Here is a 24,539-nt window from a genome sequence, read left to right as displayed (position 1 = left end):
ACTCCTTCCGGGCCCTGAAGGGGGTCCTGTGCGGACAGCCCGTTCTCGTACACCCTGATTTCCGGAAGGAGTTCATAGTACAGACTGACGCCTCAGAGGTCGGCCTGGGGGCAGTGCTGTCTCAGGTGGTTCAGGGGGAGGAACACCCCGTCACCTTCTTAAGTAGGAAGCTCACCCCTCCCGAGCGGAATTATAGCGTAGTGGAGAAGGAGTGCCTGGCGATCAAGTGGGCCTTGGAGTCCCTACGCTATTACCTGCTGGGACGGCAGTTTCGCTTGGTGACGGATCACTCTCCACTGGTCTGGATGAGGTCCGCCAAGGAACGGAATGCCCGGGTTACCCGGTGGTTCCTTTCTCTGCAGAACTTCCGGTTTACGGTTGAACACCGGGCCGGTAGGTTGCAGGGCAACGCCGATGCCTTGTCCCGCGGCCCGTGTTTGCTGGCAGGAGTTCAACCCCGCTCGCTTGAACTGAGGGGGGGGGTATGTGAGACTGTGACCGGGGTTATCTATGACGGCCGGTATGTCTCGCCCCGGTTGTGCTCACTCCATGATAGAAAGTAAATCCACTCTAGGGTTAATGCTGTTTCCCTACAGGCTGAAGGAAGGGTTAAATGGAAACAGGAACGAGGGGCAGGTGTGCCGGGTGTGAGGGAGTGATCACAACTCCCTGAGTCTCTGCTGGAGAGACATGTATATTGCTGTGGATTTTTGTTTGGACATTAAACACCGTGTGCTGTGAAACTTAATGCCTGGATCCCGTGTCTTCTGCTGCGCAGCCGACCGCGCTACCTCACATAGTGTATTACATAGTGTTATATATAACACTATGTAATACACTATGTAAGTGGCAAAAAACAGTTTTCAACAAAAACCTACGAAATAACATTTGTGCAGTGTATGAATTTGTTCTAAGAAATAGAATTGCTTCCATCAGACCCTCCTTCATAAATGACCTCAAATCTGACCTAATAATTTTAAGGCTAGAGAACAACCTCTCTACAGTAACTTGGGTTGGAGGCAAAGCCGTAACCACATGGGCAACATCTCTAACAATTACCGGGTATAAAGGAATTGCCTCATGCACAGTCAGTTTTGATGAACGGTTGAATTTTTTTTTTTTTTTTTTAAACTCGTTTTATTGAAAGTTAAGTAAAACATTACATAAAAGAATAAATCAGCAAATTGTTCAGTGAGACAGTGTACATGTAAACTGGTTGGTCATCAGGATAATAAAATAACAACAATCAAATCAGCGTCCATTATTTCAGCATATCCAAAGAGCATCAAACATAGTAAAGGTGTTAGCTCGCGAGACACATCCAACTTAAGGCAAGAGAACCCATATCGTCAAGGAGATTGCAACCCAAGCTTCGGGGAACTCGTGGTATCCCTAATATAGTGTATCACGAATCACATGTGTCTCCTTTCTGCCTACCGGGGAACTACTGGCTATTATTGCGATAATACCGATTGTAGGTTATCAGCAAGAGAACCAGGAGATCCGCCAGTCAAGGGCGACCTCATCCATCTACCCCAGATTTTGTCAAATTTAGTTAAAGAGCCTCTTGTCTTGTAAACAAACTGTTCTGACGGGATTATTGCATTTACCAATGCAATCCAAGAGGCTCTAGTTGGGGAATGAGTGCTCATCCAATTTAGTATAATGCCCTTCCGGGCCAGAAAGAGGACCTTCTTTATTAATAGATTCTCATCTTGGGACCAGGAGCGTACATCTACCACCCCAAATAGACACAGGACTGGGCACATAGCAACCACTTTTTGAAATATGGCGGAAAGAGTCATTACAATCTCACTCCAATAGGAGAGAATGACTCGGCAATCCCATATCATGTGCCAGAAATCAGCACCGTCTCTCCCGCATCTCGGACAACCCATCCCCACCGAATTGTTCAGCTTTTTCATTTTGTTCAATCTCTGGGGAGTAATATAACTTTGGTGTATTATATATAATTGGATCAGTCTATTGTTGACAGCAGGAGAGACCAATGTGTGGGATTCGACAATGTCGTCCCACACTACATCATCAATTTCAGGGATCCTGGCACTCCACCTCTCACGGACAGAAAGAGGATTATTCATGGCCTTGGCCCGAATGAGGGAGGAGTATAGTTTAGAAATAAGACCACCAGGGCCCTGTGATCTAATAATTCCAATGACTGGGAAGGAAGAGAATCTAACCCCACGACCAGAGAACTGAGCTCGAAAGGCGTGCCTAATCTGGAGATACTGAAACCCATGAGATTCCGGCAAGTCGAATTCTGTCCGCAGTTGTGCAAAGGGGCGGAGTTCACCATCCCGGAGCAGTGATCCCAGGGAGATTATTACGCGATTCCTCCATTCACCAAACCCCGGCAACCCACAAAAATGTGGAAGGTCCAAGTTATCCCATAAGGGCGTCTCAGTTGGTACATCATAAAATCCAAATACGGCTTTAGCCTCCTTCCAGATCCTGGCCCCCAATTTGTGTATCGGGAGGACACGACCCTCAGGGGCCCTCCTGTGATCCGTCAGTAACGGCCACAGGAGATCCACACCTGTGAACTCTGCCAGGAGCCCCTCCGGAGAACCCCCAACTCGGGGAAGTGTCCATGGACCCAAATATTTCAATTGTCTGGCCAGATAGTAAATATAAAGATCAGGAAGGGCCATACCCCCCATATCCTTGGGTCTTTGTAATTTGGCCAATTGGACCCTTGATCTGGACGAACCCCAGACAAAGGTAATCATTAGAGATTCCAGGGACCGGAAGAAAGAGCGAGGAATCTGCACGAATACATGCTGGGTAATATAGAGACACTTTGGTTGCACTATCATTTTAAGGAGGTTAATCCTTCCCGCCACTGACAGTGGGAGTTGGCTCCATCTATTAAATTTCTCCCCGAAGTACGATAGTAAGGGGGCTATATTTCTCGCTATCATCTCCGCAGGGCTTCCAGCCAGTATAATTCCGAGATATTTGAAATGATCCACCACCGGAACCCTGCATATGTGATCGTACACCAGATCCTCTCTGTTCCAAGACAGAAAGAGGAGGTACGATTTTGACCAGTTTATTGACAGACCTGAGAACTCCCAAAATCGATCAATCAATTGCACGGCTCTGGGAATGGAGGAATCCGGATCAGATGCAAACAGTAACAAATCGTCTGCGTACAAAGATAAACGTTCATCTCCCTTACTATGTCTCACCCCCCGGTAGACTGGGTCCGCCCGAATGCGCACCGCCAGCGGTTCCATGGCAAGAGCGAACAGGAGAGGGGATAGGGGACATCCCTGTCTGGTTCCCCTCCCCAAAGGGAAAGTTTCCGACACACCACCGCCCACCTGAATATTAGCAGATGGAGCTTTGTATATGATCTCAATCCATCTGATAAATTCGTTGCCGAAACCAAATGCCCGCAGCACCTCCAGCAGGTATGGCCATTCTATAGAGTCGAAGGCTTTGGCTGCATCCAGGGAGACCAGAGCCCAATCCTCCTCTAGCTTGGTGCCCATCTGTAAGACCACCTGCGCTCTCCTCAGATTATCCGAGGTACTCCTACCCGGGATGAATCCTGACTGATCCTAATGTACTATAGAGGAGACCACTTTTTTGAGTCTATTTGCTAGAATTTTGCTGAGAATTTTGTAATCGGAGTTCAACAAAGAGATCGGTCTGTACGAGCCACAATCCAATGGGTCCTTATCTGGTTTCAATAGCAGGACAATGGTTGCCTCATAGAAGGAATCAGGCAACCGTCCCTTGCTGAACGAGGCTTCAACCGTTTCCAGGAGGGCTGGGGCCAGCTCCCCCTGATATTTGTCAAAGATCTCAATCGGGAGTCCGTCTGGCCCAGGCGCCTTACCCTTATTGAGGGTCTTCATCGCCTCCACCATCTCTTCCATACTAATGGGCTCATCCAAGGCCGATCTCTGAGCCAAAGTCAACCTGGGAAACTCCAGATCTCGTAAGTACTCAGCAATCTCCTCCCTTGACACGGTCAGCCTGGACTCATACAGGTTCCTATAGAAGTCCAAGAATACCTCCATTATACCATTGACGGAAGTAACTGTTCCTCCACGGGGGTCTCTAATCTTAAGGACAGCAGGTGAGCTATTGGATTGACGCACCAGGAACGCCAGTAAGCTACTGGACTGGTTCCCTTGCTCAAAGTACCTCTGGCTCGTGAAGAATACATGTCTCTTAGCCTTGTCTTGCAAATACAAGAGATATTTCCTCCCAGCCTGAAGCCAATGAGATCTGTTTTCCTCAGAGGGGTCCGAGGTGAATCTATGTTCAAGCACTCTATTTTGGGTGGCCAATTCCTCCTCCTCTATGGCCGCCTGTTTCTTAAGATAGGAAATAGAGGAGTGACAGCATCCCCTCAGATACGCCTTAAGCGCGTCCCAATAAGCCGAGTGATTCTCTTCCACGGAGTTCATTTCCGTGTATGCCCCAAGCTGATCAGGAATCCTGTCATTGGCTCCAAAGAGTGACAGCCACCAAGGGTTAATTTTCCTTGACAATTTATGAGATTTACATCCTTCCCATTTAATGCCTACAAATACCGGAGAGTGATCTGATACTGATCTGGGCAAATGACATACCGATTGTATATGGGCACAGACTCTTTCATTTCCACAGATATAATCAATTCGAGATAATGAGTTTTTCCCCGGAGTATAACATGTATATTCTCTCAGTGCTGGGTTAAAAAACCGCCACATATCGTACCATCCCACTTCCTGTAAGAATATACTCAATCTAGTTTGTATCGTGGGGGAGACCGGGACCTGACGGGTGCTGAATCTATCCAGTCCCGTGTTATTAATCAAATTGAAGTCCCCCATGCAGAGCACTAAGGCTTGCGGAAATTGTGAGGCGAACTTAGCCGCCTCATATAGAATCGAGATTCCCGTTGCAGGGGGGATGTATATGGCCAAGACCACTATCATGACCCCATCGATATGAGCCTGGATAAACACATACCTCCCATCAGTGTCCTTTAAAATTTTACCCGGGTCCCACCGCAGAGCTTTGTGGACTAGTACCGATACTCCCCTAGAATATGAGGAATGAACAGAGTGAGCTGACCATTGAACCCAAGGCTTCTGAAGCACTCTAGTGGTGTCCAACAATAAATGGGTCTCTTGTAAACATACAATCTGAGCTTTGGATCTTTTGATATGAGCAAATACTGCCGCCCGTTTCCTGGATGTGCCCAGTCCCCTAACATTCCATGTCATCACGCTTAAAGCCATTGAGAGATGCCACTTGCTGAATTGCTAGAAGAATATCAAAAACTTAACCTACAGTAGAACTTGGGTAAACGTACCCTTAAATACAAGATGTCGGTTGCGCACACACAATCGACAAGAACTGGTCCAGTAGTACGACCAGGAAAGATTTTCCCTAGCAACGACTAGGGTGAACCAACGTGGCTAGATGGTGTACTTGGTATGGGGGTGTCCTCAAACAAGGACTTGAGCTTCTCCTGCAGTCCAATAAATGAATTACCCTGCAACTTAGCCTTTAATCGTGCATAAGTGAGGGGACCAAGAATAGATGGGAAGGAAATGAGAGAGAAGGAGAGAGAAGAAGGAAAGAAGAAAAAAAAAAAAAAGGAAGGGGGGGGAGGGAGGGGGAGGGGGGGTGAAGAGATGGTAAGAAGGGGGAAAGAGAAATAAGGTAGAAGAGAGGAAGAGAAAGGGGAGAGATTAGAATAGAAGATAAAGCAGGGACAAGAGAAGGAGTATAGAGATATGAGAGGGAGAAAAAGTGGGGGACTGATGGGAGAGGAGAGAAGAACAATGAAGAAGTAAGGGGGCGAGGTGAAGAGGGATGAGGAATAAGCTGATAGGGGGTTAGAGGGGGAGAAGAGGTGGGAGTGTAAAGAAGATAGAAGAAGGATTGGCAGGAAATCTTAGACTGTAGAATATTATGACATATGGTAACCTCAGAACTTAATATAGCACTAATAGAGCAAGTACAACATTATGAACTGAAGTGCGTTGCCAAATACTGCGAGCCCAAAGTAGAGTTCCAATTTGGATCCAAAAAGGTATAGGATAAAACAAGATCGCATGAAGGAGTTCAGAGCGTCGCAACAGAGGTCTGACCCATGTCCCGTCTGGCGTCACCTAGGTCCGGTCCCATCAGCGACGAGTAATCCGGAGCACAGGCTGGGTTAAGCAAAGATCCCGGAGAGCGCAGCAGCCGCCCCATACGCAGGCGCGGCCCCAGGCCACCCGCCTTCGACGAGGGCCAAACCCGGAGGCCGGATCATTGGGAAACCAATAATGGACATATCCGGAAACTCTCATGCCTCCAGGAAGGCCGCAGGCGCACCAGCGCCTCCAGATGAGATCACTAGCATCTCAACCGACAGGGACCATAAGATCAGGATCAGGACGCGAACGCAATTGCGGTCCCGCTCCACTCACATGCCAGGAGGGATGAAACAAACAAGAATCTTTCGCGCCTTCAGAATCGAGGGACGCCGAGTACCTGCATAGGATGATCCTGAAGCGATCTCAACAGTGATTTCAAACACAACGTCCCAAGGATTGGAGTCGCATCACCGACCTTGCTCCATAGAGAATGAAATAAATGAATCAGAACCGCGACGCTATCACAACCGCGACCCGTCAGGCAGCGCCCAAGACCGTGACGCATCAGCGTTTCCTCTTCAATGTGTTGATCCAGTCATCCGCTTCCGCAGGAGAAGTAAAGAACAGGGATCGCTCTTGATGAACCACTCTAAGACGGGCTGGGAAGATCATGGAGTAAGCAATTTGATGCTCTCTGAGACGTTTCTTCACCTGAATGAAAGAAGCCCTCGTTTTCTGGAGCGACGCAGAGAAATCAGGGAAGATCAATATGGTGGCGTTGTTGTGTAGGATCGGGCCCTTGCGCCGCGCCGCACCAAGGATCGCATCTCTATCCCTGCTGCTCAACAGTCGGGCCAGGAGAGGTCTAGGCTGCGCTCCCGGAGGAGGAGGCCTGGCTGGTACCCGGTGAGCTCTTTATCGCGAATGCCGCTGACAGCGTCGCATCAGGGAAAGTTTCGGAGAGCCACTTTTCCATGAACTTACATGGGTCGCTCCCTTCTGCCCTCTCCGGCATCCCCAGAATTCTCAAATTATTGCGACGCAGGCGATTTTCCAGGTCATCAGCCCTCTGCGCCCAGTTGTTTGCCGCGCTTTCCAGAGAGGACAGTCTGCCCGGCGTCGCTCTTGCGTCGTCTTCCAGCGTGGAGATCCGCTGCTCGGTCTCCTTTACCCGCTCTCTCAGGTTTTGCAAGTCCAGCCGGAGGAGACCCACATCGATCTTAACCTCCTCAATTTTACCCGTCAGCGACACCTTTGAATCCTGGATCGCTGCAAGTAACTGCGACGTAACCTGCTGTAAGGTTAGCTCCTGCGATTCCTTGGATCCGGCCTCCATGCTCTCCTCCTCCTCCGCCTCGCTGGATTCCCGCTCTGCCTGCTTGCCGGCGCCATCTTGCTGGGGGTCCCGGGCAAACTTCTTCAGCTTCTCAGCCGCTGCTGCGCTGCGACCTCTGCTCATGGTACCGATCCAAATGCTCACCGCACCACAGGTAATCCAGAGGTGTATTTAGGCACCAATTTCGGCAGGATTAATAACGTATATCAGCTTTGGACTGCGGAGCTGCTCTCAGATGCGACCGCTCATGCTGCCTGCTGGCCACGCCCCCCGTGATGGGAGTCACGGTTGAATTTTTATATTTCTTTGAGAGCAAGTGAAAAATTTTACTGAAATCTGGTCAATCTGCTGCTATAGGAGACGGAGTGAAATCTTTTTCCTTGCGGCAACACTTTGCTGCTCCATGTCATCCAAATACTTGTCAAAGTTAAACTCCTCATCTGATGAGGATGAAGATATGGCAGCAGTAGCACTGTCAGGCCCCAAGTCCTCTTGCGCCTGGCAGTCCTGTAGCCGCTCATCCTAACTGCTACCTCACTCAAAGCTTCTTTTCCTTTAGTAAGCTGTTGATCATCAAGCAGTATATGATGACTTGGGTCCACATAAACAGCTGCCAGAAGAATTTTATTTTCCAATAGCTGTGTCTCTCTCCGTTTCATTGAAGCAGAAATGCTATCTGCGATTAAACCTCTTTGGGACAGGCAAAATAGCAAGTTCTTCCACTCCCTTATGAAAATGCCAGGAGTTAAATCCTCAGCTTGTAATTTGTTAGTCACGGTAAATGGGTGATTAAGCAATTCCTTCAATTCAGCCATCTGTGTCCATTGACCATCATTTAAGGTTACTTGAGGGTTCACCATATCTAAAAGAAACGATTTTAGTTCAAGCAGTCGCTCAGTTGTTAAATAAGTGCTGCCTCATCGAGTGGCTTGATCAACAATTGCCCCTTTCCCAGCACGTATCTTCAAGATGGAATCAATTTTAGGGGTTCTGGCGGCCATAACCAACTTCCTCACTTTTCCAAACAGATTTCCAGCATGTCCGCCCAGTTTCACACATCCGGCTTTTCACCGCTTTGGCAGATGTGGTGCACGGCAGTACAGTACGATACAGTACAGTGGCAGCGCCACAATTTCACATGAAAGCATGTGACCGTCGTTTGTCGCACTGCCACTGTACTGTATACACTGTATTGGAGTGCGCCGCATCCTCCAAACCGGTGAAAAGACGGATGTGTGAAACCGGGGTCCCTCTTGCAGACTATCTCTTATTGCCAGCTGCAGTGTGTGCACAACACAGCGCATGTGATGAATATGAAAGTGTTTTGAAGCAGCTTCAACAAGATCATCTAATCCTAAAGTTTCATTTTGCTGTTCTTCTGTTGTAATATCTGTTTGTTCCTCAGTTACATGATTGTTCATTACTCTCATTCATCAGTTTAATTATACTTATGTTTGAAGCATTGTCCGTTACAATGGCAAGAACCTGTTCTTTTTTGCGTTCCTAATCTTGCAGATCTTTTTCCACTAAGGTCTGGAGAAACTGGCTGATGTCATGAGCTTTAGTATCTTTTACTGCCAGTGTCTTACTAACAATTTCTTTCTTGTCACAAACATATCGAACATTGATGGCAAAATAATTCATGAAATGCAGTGACTCTGGCATCCCAGCAAAGGCAATGGGTTTCAAGATATGACATTCAGACACAGCGTTTTGTGAGGATCCTCATAAAGAATGAGCAGTCAGTTTGTGTGGTGTTTTTCTAATCTGCTTTTGCTATTGAAAGCATTATTTATGAGCTCAAAAACCTTTCAGGTGATGCGGTTTTTTAAAAAGCTGATCTGCCTTTGCAGCTGAAAAACGTATCCTCAAAAAACGCAGCAAAAACGCTGTGTGTGAATGCAGCCTTAGATCAGGAATAGAACAGACATTTATAAAACATTTCATAAGTTTCCCAAATTCCTATCAAAAAATTTCCATCACACTCTGCATTGTACTACTGTCCCCAATTTATTATATAGGTATTTTAGGAGTCGGAGTCTGTGAATTTTATACCGACTTCGACTCCACAAAAATGAGCTCAGACTCAGACTCTGACTCCACGACTCCGACTCCACAACCCTGATTACAACACATGTATATATTGTATATAAATTAGCCCAATTGCAAAATTGATGCTCAGATCCTGGCAGTCCGTATATACAAAAATCTCAAAATTCCACTATATTGGACAATACAAAAGTGGCTCATGATGATAGCAAATCCAAACATAAAATATATAGATAGCCCCAATTAGACCAACCATTGACCCATTCAACCTGTTGGGGTTTTTTTGAGAAAATATGGGGAATTTCACTCTTCAAAATGACCACCTGATGTTGCCATGCCCAGTCCCTGGTCACACCGCTCCGCTCCACAACGTGTTACGCCGGAGCTTCAGGGACAGTGGAACCAGCTCCCTAAATACCTCACATGAAGTACGCACCTGGTTCCACTGTCCCAGCACCTCCGGACAAAGCTCCGGCGAAACGCGTTGGGGTGTTGGGCTAATTGGGGCTATCCATATATATTATGTTTGGATTTGCTCATTAAATCTGTTATTATCATGAGCCACTTTTGTGTTGTCCAATATAGTGGAATTTTGAGATTTTTGTATATATGGACTGCCAGGATCTGAGCATCAATTTTGCAATTGGGCTAATTTATATGCAATATATACATATGTTGTAATCACGTAATACAAATCCCATATGATAATAATTTTTTGTATAATATTTGGGGCGTGTGCAATATGGTAAACTGCAATATGGGAATATATTACAAGCTAGTAAAGAAGCACTATAACTAAGCACTTTATTTTTCTATATGTATATTTATTTGTTCAATATAATACTGTATACATATAAATAGGCTGCTCTTTTGATGTTATATAATTTATGCATGTCTGGTTCCACTATATGTACGAATTTGTATAATTGGTCTAATGAATTTGCTGTTTATGGTCTAGGTCACGCTGCACTGTGAGTTGTTTACCTTAACGTATTTTGTGATTTTATAGAAGCACTATCTGCTCTGTGTGTATTCATAAAAATATAATTTTTCTACTAATAAAATAAATTGATATAATGAATCCACTTGAAGACTAATTTATATTTTTATATATGCAACTATGAGTCGATTGTAGGTACAGAGCTGGCCAAAAGTATTGGCACCCCTGCAATTCTGTCAGATAATACTCAGTTTATTCTTGAAAATGATTGCAATCACAAATTCTTTGGTATTATTATCTTCATTTAATTTGTCTTCAATGAAAAAAAATTGTCATAAAGCCAAATTGGATATAATTCCACTCCAAACAGAAAAAAGGCGGTGGACAAAAGTATTGGCACTGTTTGAAAAATCATGTGATGCTTCTCTAATTTGTGTAATTAACAGCACCTGTAACTTACCTGTGGCACCTAACAGGTGTTGGCAATAACTAAATCACACTTGCAACCAGTTGACATGGATTAACGTTGACTCAACCTCTGTCCTGTGTCCTTGTGTGTACCACTTTGAGCATGGAGAAAAGAAAGAAGACCGAAGAACTGTCTGAGGACTTGAGAATCCAAATTGTGAGGAAGCATGAGCAATCTCAAGGCTACAAGTCCATCTCCAAAGACCTGAAAGTTCCTGTGTCTACGGTGCACAGTGTCATCAAGAAGTTTAAAGCCCATGGCACTGTGGCTAACCTCCCTAGATGTAGAAGGAAAAGAAAAATTGCTGAGAGATTTCAACGCAAGATTGTGCAGATGGTGGATAAAGAACCTCGACTAACATTCAAACAAGTTCAAGCTGCCCTGCAGTCCGAGGGTACAACAGTGTCAACCCGTACTATCCGTCGGCGTCTGAATGAAAAAGGACTGTATGGTAGGATACCCAGGAAGACCCCACTTCTTACCCCGAGACATAAAAAAGCCAGGCTGGAGTTTGCCAAAACTTACCTGAGAAAGCTTGAAACGTTTTGGAAGAATGTTCTCTGGTCAGATGAGACAAAAGTAAAGCTTTTTGGGAAAATCCATCAACATAGAGTGTACAGGGAAAAAAAAGATGCATTCAAAGAAAAGAACACGGTCCCTACAGTCAAACATGGCAGAGGTTCCCTGATGTTTTGGGGTTGCTTTGCTGCCTCTGGCACTGGACCGCTTGAACTTGTGCATGGCATTATGAAGTCTGAAGACTACCAACAAATTTTGCAGCATAATGTAGGGCCCAGTGTGAGAAAGCTGGGTCTCCCTCAGAGGTCATGGGTCTTCCAGCAGGACAATGACCCAAAACACACTTCAAAAAGCACTAGAAAATGGTTTGAGAGAAAGCACTGGAGACTACTAAAGTGGCCAGCAATGAGTCCAGACCTGAATCCCATAGATCACCTGTGGAGAGATCTCAAAATGGCAGTTTGGAGAAGGCACCCTTCAAATCTCAGGGACCTGGAGCAGTTTGCCAATGAAGAATGGTCTAAAATTCCAGCAGAGCATTGTAAGAAACTCATTGATGGTTACCGGAAGCGGTTGTTCGCAGTTATTTTGGCTAAAGGTTGTGCAACTAAGTATTAGGCTAAGGGTGCCAATACTTTTGTCTGGCCCATTTTTGGAGTTTTGTGTGAAATGATGAATGGTTTGATTTTTGTTTCATTCTCTTTTGTGTTTTTTCATTGCAAGCAAAATAAATGAAGTTAATAATACCAAAGAATTTGTGATTGCAATCATTTTCAAGAAGAAACTGAGTATTATCTGACAGAATTGCAGGGGTGCCAATACTTTTGGTCAGCACTGTTTATACTAATGTTGGGGACCATAGTAAAGAAGATAACATAACAATTATAATATGGATCTGGTAATTCTAATCCTAAGGTTTTTGCCCTCACATTAGCTCCCCAAAGTGGAGTATAAAAATATATAAATAATTGAAAAAAAATAGCATAGGGTCCCCTGTATTTTCATACCCAGCACAGATAAAACAGACAGCTGGAGGCTGCAGCCTCCTGCTGTGTGCTTCATCTTGGCTATGTATCAAAATACGAGGGACCCCACACAATTTTTTTTTTTAATTACACAGGTCTACAACTGTGTACTTTTCCGAATCATCTTTTTGTTCTGATTCCAAAAATGTATATAGTTTTTCTGTAGCACGTATATTTTCCATGGAGCAGCATCATTATTATAAGGTGAAAACAAAAAAACATAAAAACAAAAAAACAAAAACAAAAAAGTGAGCCGGAGTATGAGATGGTATACATGGAACTTGTGAGACCATGTTCACACTGGCCACACTGGCCAGTGTGAACATGGTCTCACAAGTTCCATGTATACCATCTCATACTCCGGCTCACTTTTTTGTTTTTATGTAGTTTTTTTGTATTCAGTACAAACAGGGAGTGGCCCCCTTCTCAGCGAGCTGGACATTTCATTCTGTGAATCCCCCTGACTGTGTGTGTCCTGTTGGGACCCGGTCGCTCTCAGCCCTTAGCCACATTGAGGCCTATTTTAGACCCATGGTAAGGTTTTAATATTAGAGAGTGCAGGTACTATCCCAACTGGGTACACCTTGACGTTTGGTGGGATAGCTTTATGCTTTTTTTGATCAAAAACAGTGTTTACTAAGTACCCTATGTTTATATGCACCATGCTTTTACTTAGTTACAGCAGGGTATGTTTTCACAATTTTTTTCCTTGGTTTCTCTTAGTCTCATGGCCAGTGTGAACATGGTCTCACAAGTTCCATGTATACCATCTCATACTCCGGCTCACTTTTTTGTTTTTATGTAGTTTTTTTGTATTCAGTACAAACAGGGAGTGGCCCCCTTCTCAGCGAGCTGGACATTTCATTCTGTGAATCCCCCTGACTGTGTGTGTCATGTTGGGACCCGGTCGCTCTCAGCCCTTAGCCACATTGAGGCCTATTTTAGACCCATGGTAAGGTTTTAATATTAGAGAGTGCAGGTACTATCCCAACTGGGTACACCTTGACGTTTGGTGGGATAGCTTTATGCTTTTTTTGATCAAAAACAGTGTTTACTAAGTACCCTATGTTTATATGCACTATGCTTTTATTTAGTTACAGCAGGGTATGTTTTCACAATTTTTTTCCTTGGTTTCTCTTAGTCTCATGGCCAGTGTGAACATGGTCTCACAAGTTCCATGTATACCATCTCATACTCCGGCTCACTTTTTTGTTTTTATGTAGTTTTTTTGTATTCAGTACAAACAGGGAGTGGCCCCCTTCTCAGCGAGCTGGACATTTCATTCTGTGAATCCCCCTGACTGTGTGTGTCCTGTTGGGACCCGGTCGCTCTCAGCCCTTAGCCACATTGAGGCCTATTTTAGACCCATGGTAAGGTTTTAATATTAGAGAGTGTAGGTACTATCCCAACTGGGTACACCTTGACGTTTGGTGGGATAGCTTTATGCTTTTTTTGATCAAAAACAGTGTTTACTAAGTACCCTATGTTTATATGCACTATGCTTTTATTTAGTTACAGCAGGGTATGTTTTCACAATTTTTTTCCTTGGTTTCTATTATTATAAGGTGTCGGAAATATTCTGGCGACATTAAGAAAACAGTAGCCTACATATCAGAAAAAAATGCTTCACCTTACAAAACAGTTTTTATTGAACCAAAATAATTTCACATGCAAAATAGAAGCCAAAATATAAGCAGAAATTAAAAGTGCTTGACATTAGACTGTCTTTGATACGATTTTCCAGGGTTGCCCCAATATAACATCCAACAGTAATCTGCCATCATTGAGTCATTCAAAAAACCCTGATAGTGGTGTTCCATTACTTTAATGTCTTGGTGAAACCGCTCGCCTTGTTCATCACTTACATCCCCAAGATTTTGAGGGAATAAATCTAAGGGGTACTTTGCACGCTGCGACATCACAAGCCGATGCTGCGATGCCGAGCGCGATAGTCCCCACCCCCGTCGCAGCTGCGATATCCGTGTGATAGCTTCACATGGACTCACCTGTCCTGGGACATCGCTCTGGCCGGCGACCCGCCTCCTTATTAAGGGGGCGGGTCGTACGGCGTCACTGCGATGTCACACGGCAGGCGGCCCATAGGAGCGGAGGGGCGGAGATGAGCGGGATGTAAACATCCCGCCCACCTTCTCCCTTCCACATATCCTACGGGAGCCGCGGTGACGCCGGTAGGAGATGTTCCTCGCTCTTGCGGCTTCACACACAGCGATGTGTGCTGCTGCTGGAGCGAGGAACAATATCGGACCATCGCATCAGCGTAATTATGGATTTCGCCGACGCTACACCGATGATACGATTACGACGCTTTTGCGCTCGTTAATCGTATCATCTAGGCTTTACACACTACGATGTCGCCTGCGATGCCGGATGTGCGTCACTTTCAATTTGACCCCACCGACATCGCACCTGCGATGTTGTAGTGTGCAAAGTACCCCTAAATGTGAACACAAAAAGTGCATTTTCAGAGACATGCAACATTCAAGACACTGGTATGCATGTAGCAGTTCCTCAACACCTTCAAGATATTTTAGAGATTTATTTTTTCCTAAGAGATTTTCACAGATCCACTTGAAACATTTCCAAGATCTCAATTCCTTATCATTTAGAGTTCCTTCAAATACATCATCTCTCATAAGCTTTCAGATCTGAGGACCAACAAATACCCCTTCCTTCAGTTTTGCTGGTGAAATGCTGGAGAATTTCTGTGAAATGTACTGGAACCCTTGTGAATTTGTCTTTGCCGTGGCTTTCACAAAGTTTTTAATCAATCCCAACTTTATATGTAGTGGAGAAAGAAAGATTTTTCTTGGAGCAGCTAAAGGATTATGCTGAACATTGTCTCTACCTGGAGCATAGATGTTTCTCTGTCCCCAATAACGACAAGCATAATGCTCTACTGTATTTCTACTGTCCCATGAACACAAAAAGCAACAATATTTTGTGAAACCTCCTTGCATTCACATTAGCAGATCAATCACTTTCAAATCTCCACAGATATTACATTGATGATGCTTATTTTGTATAGCATCCAAAACAACTGATTTTCATAACTTCCTTAAGATGACATGAGTGAGCAATAGGGATTGATGGTTTAATATTTCCATTGTGAAGCAACACTGCTTTCAATAAACAATTGCCAATCTGCAGCAAAATACTCTTGATTCAGTTCTTCAAAGAGGCCATTCACATTGTTACAGTACACTATTGGTCCATTAACTGTGAAAAATTGTGTTAAAGTGTTACTTCTGTTTTGGTAATAACACACTTTGACATCATCATGAAGAAGATTCTTCTGTTTCAACCTAGATGCAAGAAGTTCAGCTTTTTCTGTTGACAATGAAAGCTCTCTGATGAGATCATTTAATTCATGTTGAGTAAAGTGTTCTAGCTGCTCGGCTGCTCCATCACGTACATACTCATCTTGACTTGAGGTCTCCATGTCTTTGCCAGTAGCTTCAGTTCCATAGTCTTTATATTCTACTTTATTTTCATCCAATCCAGACAACAGTAGTACAGGAACTGGCAAGGTATCATCATGTGGAACTGGCCTAACCGCAGATTCAAGTTCAGGGTAATTAATCTTAGGTTTGTTCTTTGTAAAAAAGCCCTTAAGGTTCACAAAACAAAAGTAGCAGCCATCACTATGATTTTTGGGTGTTCTCCAAATCATGGGAACAGCAACTGGCGTAGCCACTTTCCTCATATTTAACCAGTCAGAAAGACCATTTGAACAACTTGAGCATATCACCTGAGGGGCCCAACATACATTGAAAATGCAGACATAATGTAACAACAAAAATACTTCTATCTCAGAAAATGTATGTGACAGAACAAAACTTAGCATATTTTTGGAATCAGCACATCAGACTCCATAAGACAGACATATTTATTACCTTTGCTGATGATTTTTTTGTGTTCACCAATGTTATTTAAATAAATAATTTTAAAACATAGCAATCAGTCCCTCCCTAATTTTGATAGCCATCCAAGATAAAGCAGACAGCTGGGTGCTGGTATTTTCAGACTGGGGAGGCCCATGGTTAGCTTCCAGCCTGAAAATATCAGCCTGCAGCCACCCCCGAATTGTTGCATCTATTAGATGCGACAATTCCAGAGCTTAACCCAGCTCATCCCGATTGCCCTGGAGTGGTGGCAGTCTGTATAATATAAGGGGTTAATGACAGCTTTGATTTGTCAAAAAATCAGAGTTGTCTTCAAGCTTGAGGTTAGTAATGGGGTGGAGTCTATGAGACCCCTTATTTGCTAATCATGTCTTTAAAAATAAATAAACACAAAACACAGAGAAAAATCCTTTATTTAAAAAAACACCCCCTTTCTCCAATGTATTAACCCCCAAAACATCCCTTCAAGTCCAATGTAAACCACAGACAGAAAGTACCATGATGATCCCGGATCTGCTACATCTGATCTCGCAGTGTGTGGTCACATTAGGAACAGTGACTGAACACTACGGCCGCGGGGCACACTAACGGAGCCCTTGTCTGTAAATTATGTTGGACCTGCAGGGGTGTTTTGAGGGTTAATAAATTGTAGAAGGAGGGTGCTTTTTTGTTTTTAAATAAAGAATTTTTCTCTGTGTTTTGTGTTTACTTCTTTTTACTTACATGATTAGTAAAATGGAGTCCCACAGACCCCTCCCCACCCCATTATTAACTTTGGGCTTGATGATAGCTGTGATTTTTTTCACAAATTACAGTTGTCATTAACCCCTTATATTACCCCATTGCCACAGCACCAGGACAACCAAAATGAGCCGAAGAAAGTGCCGGAATTGATGCATCTAGTGGATGCGACAATTCTGGTGTGGCTGCAGCCTGTTATTTTTATGCTGGGGAGCCCAATAACCATGGACCTCCCCAACCTGAAAATACCAGCTGTCTGCTTTAACTTGACGGGGTATGAAATTTGGGGGAACAGCACTCCAGTTTTTAAAATTATTTATTCAAATTATTTTTAAACCTCTTGGAGTCCCTTGTATTTTGATGCACAGCCAAGATTAGGCACACAGCTTTATTTGCGCAGGGTATCAAAATACAGGGGAACCTACACAATTTTATTCAATTACTTATTTTTACACTTCACTTTGGGACCCAGACAGCTACTGTGAGGGCAACCAATCAGAGATGCCGGCAGTCTGACTGCAACGAATCACAGATGCTGTCACAGAAGGTGGGCTGGAGAAGCAGTGAATATGCATGAGAGTTAATTCTCGGACCCAGAAGCGGTATGACAGCTGCACAGGAAACTCTGAAAGTATAATGCCCTGCTTTAATCCTCGTTTTGCTTCCTTTTGCAGCCCCCTAGCCTTTACTAATACTTTTGTACAAAACACAAGTTTGGGTCCTCATAGATTTATATGGGGTCCGGGCTCAAGTTCGGTTTTAAGTCCGGTCCCGAACCATACTAAGTTCAGTGGACTTGCTGAACCCGAACTTGTGTGGTTTGACCATCTCTATTCATAACCCCTTAATCATACTTGTTGGATGTATACGTCGTGGAGCATGTCAAGGTGTTTGGAGCAGGCTCAAGAGCTCAGCATGCTCCACACAAGGCAGATGGTAGCTAATAGTAGCTATCAACGCTATCTATAATCTCTGCTGCTAACTTCTGAAATGTCTCTGTTAACCACTGACCATCATCGTTTAAGGTGGTGTCACACATAGCGACACAGCAGTGATCACGACCAGTGATCTGACCTTATCAGGATTGCTGCTACGTCGTTACATGGTCGCTGGTGAGCTGTCAAACAGGAAGATCTCACCAGCGACCAGTGACCAGCCCCCAGCTAGGAGCGAAGCGTGGAAGCGTAACTAAGGTAAATATCGGGTAACCAAGGAAAGCACTTCTCTTGGTTACCCGATATTTACCTTAGTTACTAGCGTCCGCCGCTCTCACGCTGCCAGTGCCGGCTCCCTGTTTCCTGCACTCCTAGCCAGAGTACACATCGGGTTAATTACGCGATGTGTACTCCAGCTACGTGTGCAGGGAGCAGGGAGCCGGCACTGGCAGCGTGAGAGCACACCGCTTAGCGCTGGCTCCCTGCACTCCTAGCCAGAGTACACATCGGGTTAATTACCCGATGTCTACTCCAGCTACATATGCAGGGAGCCAGCACTGGCAGCATGAGAGCGGCGGACGCTAGTAACTAAGGTAAATATCGGGTAACCAAGGAAAGGGCTTCTTGGTTAACCAATGTTTACCATGGTTACAGCTTACCGCAGGCTGCCAGATTTCGGCTCCCTGCTCGCTTCAGTTCGTCGCTCTCTCGCTGTCATACACAGCGATGTGTGCTTCACAGCGGGAGAGCAACGTCCAAAAAATGAAGCAGGACATTCAGCAACGACCGGCGACCTCACAGCAGGGGCCAGGTCGTTGCTGGATGTCACACACAGCGACAGCGATGGGGCGTCGCTGCTACGTCACAGAAAATGGTGACTTAGCAGCGACGTCGCGACACCACCTTTAAGCACTGCAATCTGCCCACTGCTGAAAGCCCTCGTGCCTGTTCTGTTATTTCAACTGTGATGTCCAGCAATAGTCTGGGTGTCATAGGAGATAAGGATTTTTACTAAAGACAGCAATGTCGGAGCATCTCTGAACATGGGACAATTGTACAAGCAATCGCAGTTTCAAGTTCTCTTAGAAAATTAAACAATAAAGTGAATATAAATAGATAAGAAATACACAAAAATCCATGCAAATCGGTCCCCATTTCCCCAGTTATATATACAGTGGGGAAAATAAGTATTTAGTCAGCCACCAATTGTGCAAGTTCTCCCACTTAAAAAGATGTGAGTGGTCTGTAATTGACATCATAGGTAGACCACAACTATGAGAGATAAAATGAGAAAAAAAAATCCAGAAAATCACCTAGTCTGAATTAGCAACATTTTTTTTTTTTTTTTTTTTTTTTCAAATTATGGTGGAAAATAAGTATTTAGTCACCTAAAAATATGCAAGATTTCTGGCTCTCCCAGACCTGTAGCTTCTTCTTTAAGAGGCTCCTTTGTTCTCCACTCATTATCTGTAGTAATGTCACCTGTTTGAACTTGTTATCAGTATAAAAGACACCTGTCCACAACCTCAAACAGTCACACTCCAAACTCCACTTTGGGGAAGATCAAAGAGTGGTCGAAGGACACCAGAAACAAAATTGTAGCCCTGCACCAGGCTGGGAAGACTGAATCTCCAATAGGCAAGCAGCTTGGTGTGATGAAATCAATTGTGAGAGCAATAATAAAAAAATGGAAGACATACAAGACCACTGATAATCTCCCTCGATCTGGTTCTCCACACAAGATCTCACCCTGTGAAGTCAAAATGATCACAAAAACGGTGATCAAAAATCCCAGAACCACATGAGGGGACCTAGTGAATGACCTGTATAGAGCTGGGACCACCGTAACAAAGGCTACCATCAGTAACACACTACACCGCCAGATCCTCCAGTGCCAGATGTGTTCTTCTGCTTAAGCCAGTACATGTCCAGGCCCGTCTGAAGTTTGCTAGAGAGCATTTGGATTATCGAGAAGAGTATAGGGAGAATGTCAAATGGTCTAATGAAACCAAAGTAGAACTTTTTGGTAGAAACACAACTCGTTGTGTTTGAAGGAGACAGAATGCAGAGTTGCATCCAAAGAACACCATACCTACTGTGAAGCATGGGGGTAGCAACATCCTTCTTTAGGGCTGTTTCTCTGCAAAGGGACCAGAACGACTGATCTGTGTACATGAAAGACTGAATGGGGCCATGTATCATGAGATTTTGAGTTCAAACCTCCTTCGATCAGCAATTGCATTGAAGATGAAACGTGGCTGGGTTTTTCAGCATGATAATGATCCCAAGCACACCACCAGGGCAATGAATGAGTGGCTTTGTAAGAAGCATTTGAAGGTCCTGGAATGGCCTAGCCAGTCTTCAGATCTCAACCCCATAGGAAACCTTTAGAGGGAGTTGAAAGTCCGTGGTGCCCAGTGACAGGCCCAGTACATCACTGCTGTAGAGGAAATCTGCATAGAGAAATGGGACAATATACCACCAACAGTGTGTGCCAACCTTGTGGAGACTTACAGAAAATGTTTGAGCTTTATCATTGCTAACAAAGGATATATAACAAAATATTGAGATGAACTTTTGTTATTGACCAAATACATATTTTACACAATAATTGTCAAAAAAATCTTACCAAATCAGAAAAGGTGATTTTCTGGATTTTTTTTACTCATTTTGTCTCTCATAGTTGTGGTCTACCTATGATGTCAATTACAGACCACTCACATCTTTTTAAGTGGGAGAACTTGCAGAATTCGTGGCTGACTAAATACTTTTTTCCTCCACTGTAAAGGTATGTAAAAAATACAAAGTATATACAAATTTGTCTATGTCTTTAAAACAGTTTTCCACATCTTGTATAACCCTTTCTCAATCAACATGTTTACCCCCTATAAAATAACAACACTTATACTCATCTCCTGTGCTTCAACGGTGTCGGCACTCACTCTCTCTAGAGGCTCACATGATGTTGTCACAGCACTTGTGTCCTGCGGTCAATCAGCATTGGCTTCACTCCCCCCCACCTTCAGACAAATTGAACCTCAAGAGGTAGTCAGAGTTGTGGCTGGCCACGTACTTCCCCTTGATGCTCGATACGTCCAATGGCAGGGTCAGTAAAGCCGGCACTGATAGGGTACAGGGCATATGCGATGAAACAACGTCATGTGAGCCCCAGAGAGCGAGAGCTGACACTGCAGGTGAGCATAAGTGTTATTTTACTGGGGGGGCAAATATGCTGATTGAGAATTGGTTGTCTGAGTAGTGGACAATCCCTTTAACGAGTTTAAATATCATTTCATGCAACAAGTAAGTGTTTTGCTACTTTGTCCGGTGATTATCAACATGTTTATATTGCACGATTACCTGGAAACAAGTGTCCTAGGCTCATTCCCAAGAACCTTTCAGTGTAAATGCACTCCATGACTGGCATGTTTTTCTTTATGTATATTCTTTAGGTGATATTTTCACAATTGCCATTTAGTAATGGTAGGCTTTAAACAATGGACAGACTTTCATCTGGCATGAAAACACATCTGACTATTAATCAATGAGTGCCATATAATATACATGGAGAGCGGTTGTCGTAAAGTATCTAAAAATGGACTGAAACATATTGGACATTCTCTGTGCGATTCCACACAAATTAACATGGAGAATTTACTCTTCTATCAAAGTCAGATTTATCACCGATGACCATGCCATAAAGATTTAGTAAAGATTTCTGAATTAGTAATGGCCATTTTAAACCACAACAACTGCTCATCTTTTACTGTAAAGTGAACATGCGAAAGTCATTTAATATTGAATAAAGTGAAACTTTTATGTCAAATTAACAACATTTTCAAGCAGCAAAAATGAGCTCAGATAAAAAAAATTGCACTTTTTGCTACTATATACATAATCATAATTAATCAACACCGTCCATTGTTCATAAAGTCAGGACACTTATAATCAATACACTGGGGAACAATTTGAAAAAGAAATTCTGTTGCGTTAGGTTTTTGAGCTGATTTATACTAAAATTGGCATGCTGATTCCAAAAATGTAGTCAGTTTTTTTCTATCACATCAAGTTTTTCCTCCTCAACTTACCTGCCATAGAAGCACAATTGCACTGATTTCTGTAATAAGACTTGTTATCTGATTACAATTCGACTCATATAGAGCTACGTGGCAACTTGTAAGAGTAGTCACAACTAAAAAACATATTTGTCATGCCTATTTCTTATATATTTCATTTTTTGTTCATATTTGTACTATTTAAAAAAAAAAAAAAACACTTTTTAGGTACAGTAGTTTACATATTTTTGAGAAGACAAAAATCCTATAGTTCAAAAACTTGACGTGATAGAGAAAAACTGAGATCATTTCTGGATTCAGCACCCAAAAATTAATTAAGAACAGTTGTCTGACCTAACTCCTAAAAAATTGCGTTCCCCTATAATTCAACAACAAAAAAGGTTGCCTCAAATGAAGAGAGACAAAAAGCGATTCATGCTAAAACCAAGTGTACTTTTATTATTGAAAGATGAGATTTAAACACACAATATTATAAAAAATAGAGGATATAATGTTCCTATAAGGGACCACAAGTCTACCTGGGCATTTGAGAAATAGGTACAAAATAGGGGGTACAAAAAATTAATTACAAAACATTGGATACTGCAAAGTAGCCAATAAATACAATTCATAAGTAGAAAACACCACAATATGTAAAATGATTAAATAAATACTATAAATAGTTCAAATCATTAAATAGTGGTGAATCACTAAGAAAGAAAAGGCACTAAAAATAATACCCCTGCTGCTAAATTGCAGCGGGCCTGGCCAAATAACAAAAAAATTCCAGCAAAGTTAATACTAGCGCACACTATACTGACATAATATGTAAATGCTAATAACATAAATCCGAAGGCAGCAAATAGAATACAAAGTGCAATATAGTCAACCACATGTTATACTGGCATGATAGGTGAATGCTAATGGCTCATGGCCAGATGTAGCAGAAAATGGGTAAAGTGCACTATAATCAGATGAACCGACAAGGGTTCAACTGCGCACCCGCATGTAGTACCTTTTGACAAATGAACAAATCCATAGGCAATATAATGTATTAATATTTACCTGAATAGGTTAAATAGAAAATGCCTGGGTCCGGGTATACAGGTCCCTCCACCCTGTCCACCCCTTAGCCCCATCCATCTTCCCATCAACTGTGACCGGCTTCCTTGTCCCTGCTGAAGAAAAGAATTCCCACGATTTGAAGCTGCCACCACCATGTTTGACAGTGGGGAGGGTATTTTCGGGGTGATGCAGTGTTAGTTTTCTGCCACACATAGCGTTTGCCTTTAGCCCTCAAATTTTTGCTTGTTTCTTGAAGGCAATGAACCAGTCCATAGAATGACTGGAGAAAAACTGCAAGTAACATATGAGAAGATGAGCAAATCCAAGCACAATGGAGTGGATCCAGAGGAAATGGTGGCGAAGTATGGCATTGACACCACTCGGCTATATCTGTTATTTGCTGCCCCTCCAGAGCAGGACATATTATGGGATATGAAGAGTAAGTATGTTTCAATTCAGTTTCTACAGTGGAGAAGCTGGTATATGACAAAGTCCTGTCTTGTGTATTTCTGCAGATTAAATTTAAAAAAATGATGTTAAATGTGGCCAAAAAGTAACAAATGTAAACTAAGCCATCATAACATGTTAGCACACCATTATGCTGGTGTCACATGTCCAACATTCATGGTGTAAATATGGTTTGCAATGTATGGCGCAGCGGTGGCATGGCGGTGTATCTGAGCTCTCCCATACACCTGTGTTACGAGGAAAGGCTTTTAGACACTGAAACTTAATAATAAATTTTACCATATACTGACTGCAAGCAGATTTCTCACCTGTGTATATAGTAAAAAGGGGAATATTTTGGCCACAATTATGTAATGCAATATTTCCCAAATGTTTTTCTACTTGAATGCAGTCATTCCAGTGATCGTCGTCTAGTTTGTATCTGAATCCTGTGGTAGACATGGATAAAAAATGCCTTTAAAAGCATTAAGGGTATGTCCGCACGCTGCGTTCTTGATTTGACAAAAAAAAAAAGCACACTCTGGCAAACTTTGACAACTGTAAACACTGCGTTTGACAAAAAAAAAGCATCCAAAACGCATGAATTTTGGATGCGTTTTTGGATGTATTTTTGACAGTGCGGTCTCACGGCGATTCAGCTCTGCTACATCCCTGTCCTGTCACAGGAGCACCATAGAGCATGACTGGCCGCTGACAGCAGCCAAAGACAGAGCCGCATGATGGGAATGAACTCGGGTGAACCTCTGACGTCAGTGCCGCAACACAGGCAGTAGTGCAGGACCCGCAACTGTGACTTCAGAGGTTCACCCAAGTTCATTGTCATCACGCGGCTCTGTCTCTGTGTGCTGTCATGAACTCAGGTGAACCTCTGACGTCAGTGCCGCAACACAGGCAGCAGTGC

General features: G+C 43.5%; 1 protein-coding gene across 2 annotated transcripts in view; it reads left to right on the top strand.

Moving 5' to 3' along the window:
* LARS2 (leucyl-tRNA synthetase 2, mitochondrial) overlaps nt 1–24,539 on the top strand; it is a 315,249-nt gene that overhangs the window by 238,364 nt on the left and 52,346 nt on the right. For both annotated transcript variants that reach the window (XM_075316613.1, XM_075316614.1), the window contains exon 16: nt 23,427–23,609. In XM_075316613.1, the coding sequence (XP_075172728.1) occupies nt 23,427–23,609 (183 nt within the window). The remainder of the gene's footprint in view (nt 1–23,426; nt 23,610–24,539) is intronic.

The sequence above is a fragment of the Anomaloglossus baeobatrachus genome, chromosome 6 (assembly GCF_048569485.1).
Source record: "Anomaloglossus baeobatrachus isolate aAnoBae1 chromosome 6, aAnoBae1.hap1, whole genome shotgun sequence".
NCBI lineage: Eukaryota > Metazoa > Chordata > Amphibia > Anura > Aromobatidae > Anomaloglossus > Anomaloglossus baeobatrachus.
The sequence above is the reverse complement of the archived record's forward strand: the minus strand, read 5'-3'. Positions and strand labels throughout refer to the sequence as shown.